General features: G+C 71.1%; 1 protein-coding gene across 1 annotated transcript in view; it reads left to right on the top strand.

Moving 5' to 3' along the window:
* Nucleotides 1-116: 116 nt before the first annotated feature.
* Nucleotides 117-2,121, top strand: part of EMIHUDRAFT_209558 (hypothetical protein) — a gene marked incomplete at both ends in the record, with an annotated part of 2,328 nt that continues 323 nt past the window's right edge. Inside the window, 4 exons of the mRNA XM_005771279.1 lie at nucleotides 117-245; nucleotides 514-570; nucleotides 670-978; nucleotides 1,240-1,533. Coding sequence (XP_005771336.1) covers nucleotides 117-245; nucleotides 514-570; nucleotides 670-978; nucleotides 1,240-1,533 — 789 coding nt within the window. The remainder of the gene's footprint in view (nucleotides 246-513; nucleotides 571-669; nucleotides 979-1,239; nucleotides 1,534-2,121) is intronic.

Raw genomic sequence — 2,121 nt, forward strand, 5'->3', positions numbered from 1 at the left:
AGGGCGCGCTGTGGTGCGCCGCCTTCCCCTGCCATCGGCCCCGACATTGGAGCTGCACCACCGACCGTCAGTGGAGCCCGCTTGCGCCTAGGCGCGTCACCTACAAGACGCTAAACATGCTCGACTACATCCTACGCCACGGCTCGGAGCGCGTGATCGAGGACGCCAAGGATCACCTGCGCGAGATCAAAAAGCTCCAAAAGTTCGAGTACGTTGACCCCGACGGAAAGGACCAGGGTGTCAACGTGCGCGAAAAGGCGAAACGCTGCACCGCTGTTGCCTCTCGCCAACGCCCCTCCTCGCTTTCGCCTCTCTCGTTCTGCGCCTCCCTCGCGGGACTGCTGCGCCGCTGCTGCCCTCGCCGGCGCCTCTCTCCTCACTGCCGCATCTCTTCTCGCCCGCGCCTCATCACTCTTCCACCCACGCGACCGCCGCCCTCGCCGCCGCCGCCCTCATTTGCCTCGCCCGCCGCCCCAAAAGGCGCGCCAGCTCGTCGAGATGCTCACCTCAGAGGAGGCGCTCAACGCGGAGCGCGACAAGGCGCGGGCGACGCGCAACAAGTACGGCGGTGTGTCGGCGGCCGAGATGAGTGGCGGCGGCGGTGGCGGTGGCGGCGGCGGCGGCGGCGGCGGCGGTGGCGGCGGCCGGAACAACGACAAGGGGCGCAAGGGCTTCTCGGACGAGGACTTCAAGTACGCCGCCGACCGCGATCGGCGCTCCTCGGGCTCGGACCCGGTGATGGGTCTCACCAGCTTGGTGGGCGGCTTGGTGTCGTCCGCGACCGAGTACGCGTCTGCGGCCAGCAAGCAGCTGCAGTCGATGCAGACGCTCTTCCCGTCGAACGAGCTAGACCGCAAGCTGACCGACTGCCTCTCCAACGACCAGCAGATGCCGTCCTCGTCGCTGCTCTACGAGCTGGGCCGCGCGACGCACCGCGAGGACGACTACCGCATCATCTTGTCGGCCATCTGGCAGAACGTGCTCCGTTCCAACCAGCGGCCGCGTGTGATGCTCAAGACGCTGCTGCTCCTCGAGTCGACGCTGCTGCACGGGCCCGACCGCGCGCTCGAAGAGACGATCGACATGAAGACCGACATCAAGGCGCCCTCGCCCTCCGAGATACAGCCGGGATGTAGCCGAGGTGTAGCCGAGGTTTTGAAGACAGGCCTCTCCTCTCCTCCTCTCCCTCGCTGCTCCCCTGTGCCGCCCGCACCGCTGCTGCCCGTGCTGCCGCCGCAGGTGCTCCAGTCCTTCTCAAGCACCGACTTCAACGAGGCAGGCAAGGTGCAGGCCAAGGCGAACGACATCATCGAGCTGCTCGACAACAGCTCCAACCTGCAGAAGAAGCGGCGCGAGTCGGCCGACTCGGTCGCGGGCAAGTTTGTCGGCATCTCGTCCTCCGACAAGCCTGCCAAGCGAGACGAGGCTCCCAAGCGGGAGGAGTGGGCGCCGGACGACGGCTTCGGCGCCGCCTTCGACGCGCTCAAGTCGAACGACCCCGCGCCGGCGCCCTCCAACGTCAACCTCTTCGACGTCGACGCGCCCGCGCCCGCGCCCGTGCCCGCGCCAGCGGGCGCGCCGACGGCTGCGAGCGGCCTCTCGGCCAACATTGGCTCGATCAAGGTCAACATCAACCGCGAGGGGCGGGAGCGGCCACGCCACGCCGCCGGCGGCGGCGGCATCAGCCTCGGCAAGCTCCCCACGCCCGCCGCGGCCGCCGCGGCCGCCGCCGCAGGCGGCGGCGCCGGCGGCGGCGACCTATTTGGCCTCATGGACGGGCCGCCGGCGGGTGCCCCGCCCGCCGCTCCGCCGCCCGGCGCGCTGGGCGGAGGCGACCTCTTCGGCCTGGACGGGCCGGCGCCCGCCGGGCTCGCCGCGCCCCCTGCCGCCGGCGGCGACAGTTTTGGGGCGGACTTTGGCGACTTCGACTCTGCGGCGGCGACCCAGCCTGCGGCGCCGCCAAAGTCGGCCGCAGAGGCGATGCTGGAGAATGCGATGCTCGGCCTGGCGACGGGGGAGGCGCCTCCCTCCGCCACGGCAGCGGCGCGGCCGCGGCCGCGAGCGCGCCGTCGCCGCCCGCCGCGATGGGGAAGGGGAGCGGGCTCGGCCTCGCCTCCATCC

Source organism: Emiliania huxleyi (genome assembly GCF_000372725.1).
Source record: "Emiliania huxleyi CCMP1516 unplaced genomic scaffold EMIHUscaffold_39, whole genome shotgun sequence".
Classification (NCBI taxonomy): domain Eukaryota; phylum Haptophyta; order Isochrysidales; family Noelaerhabdaceae; genus Emiliania; species Emiliania huxleyi.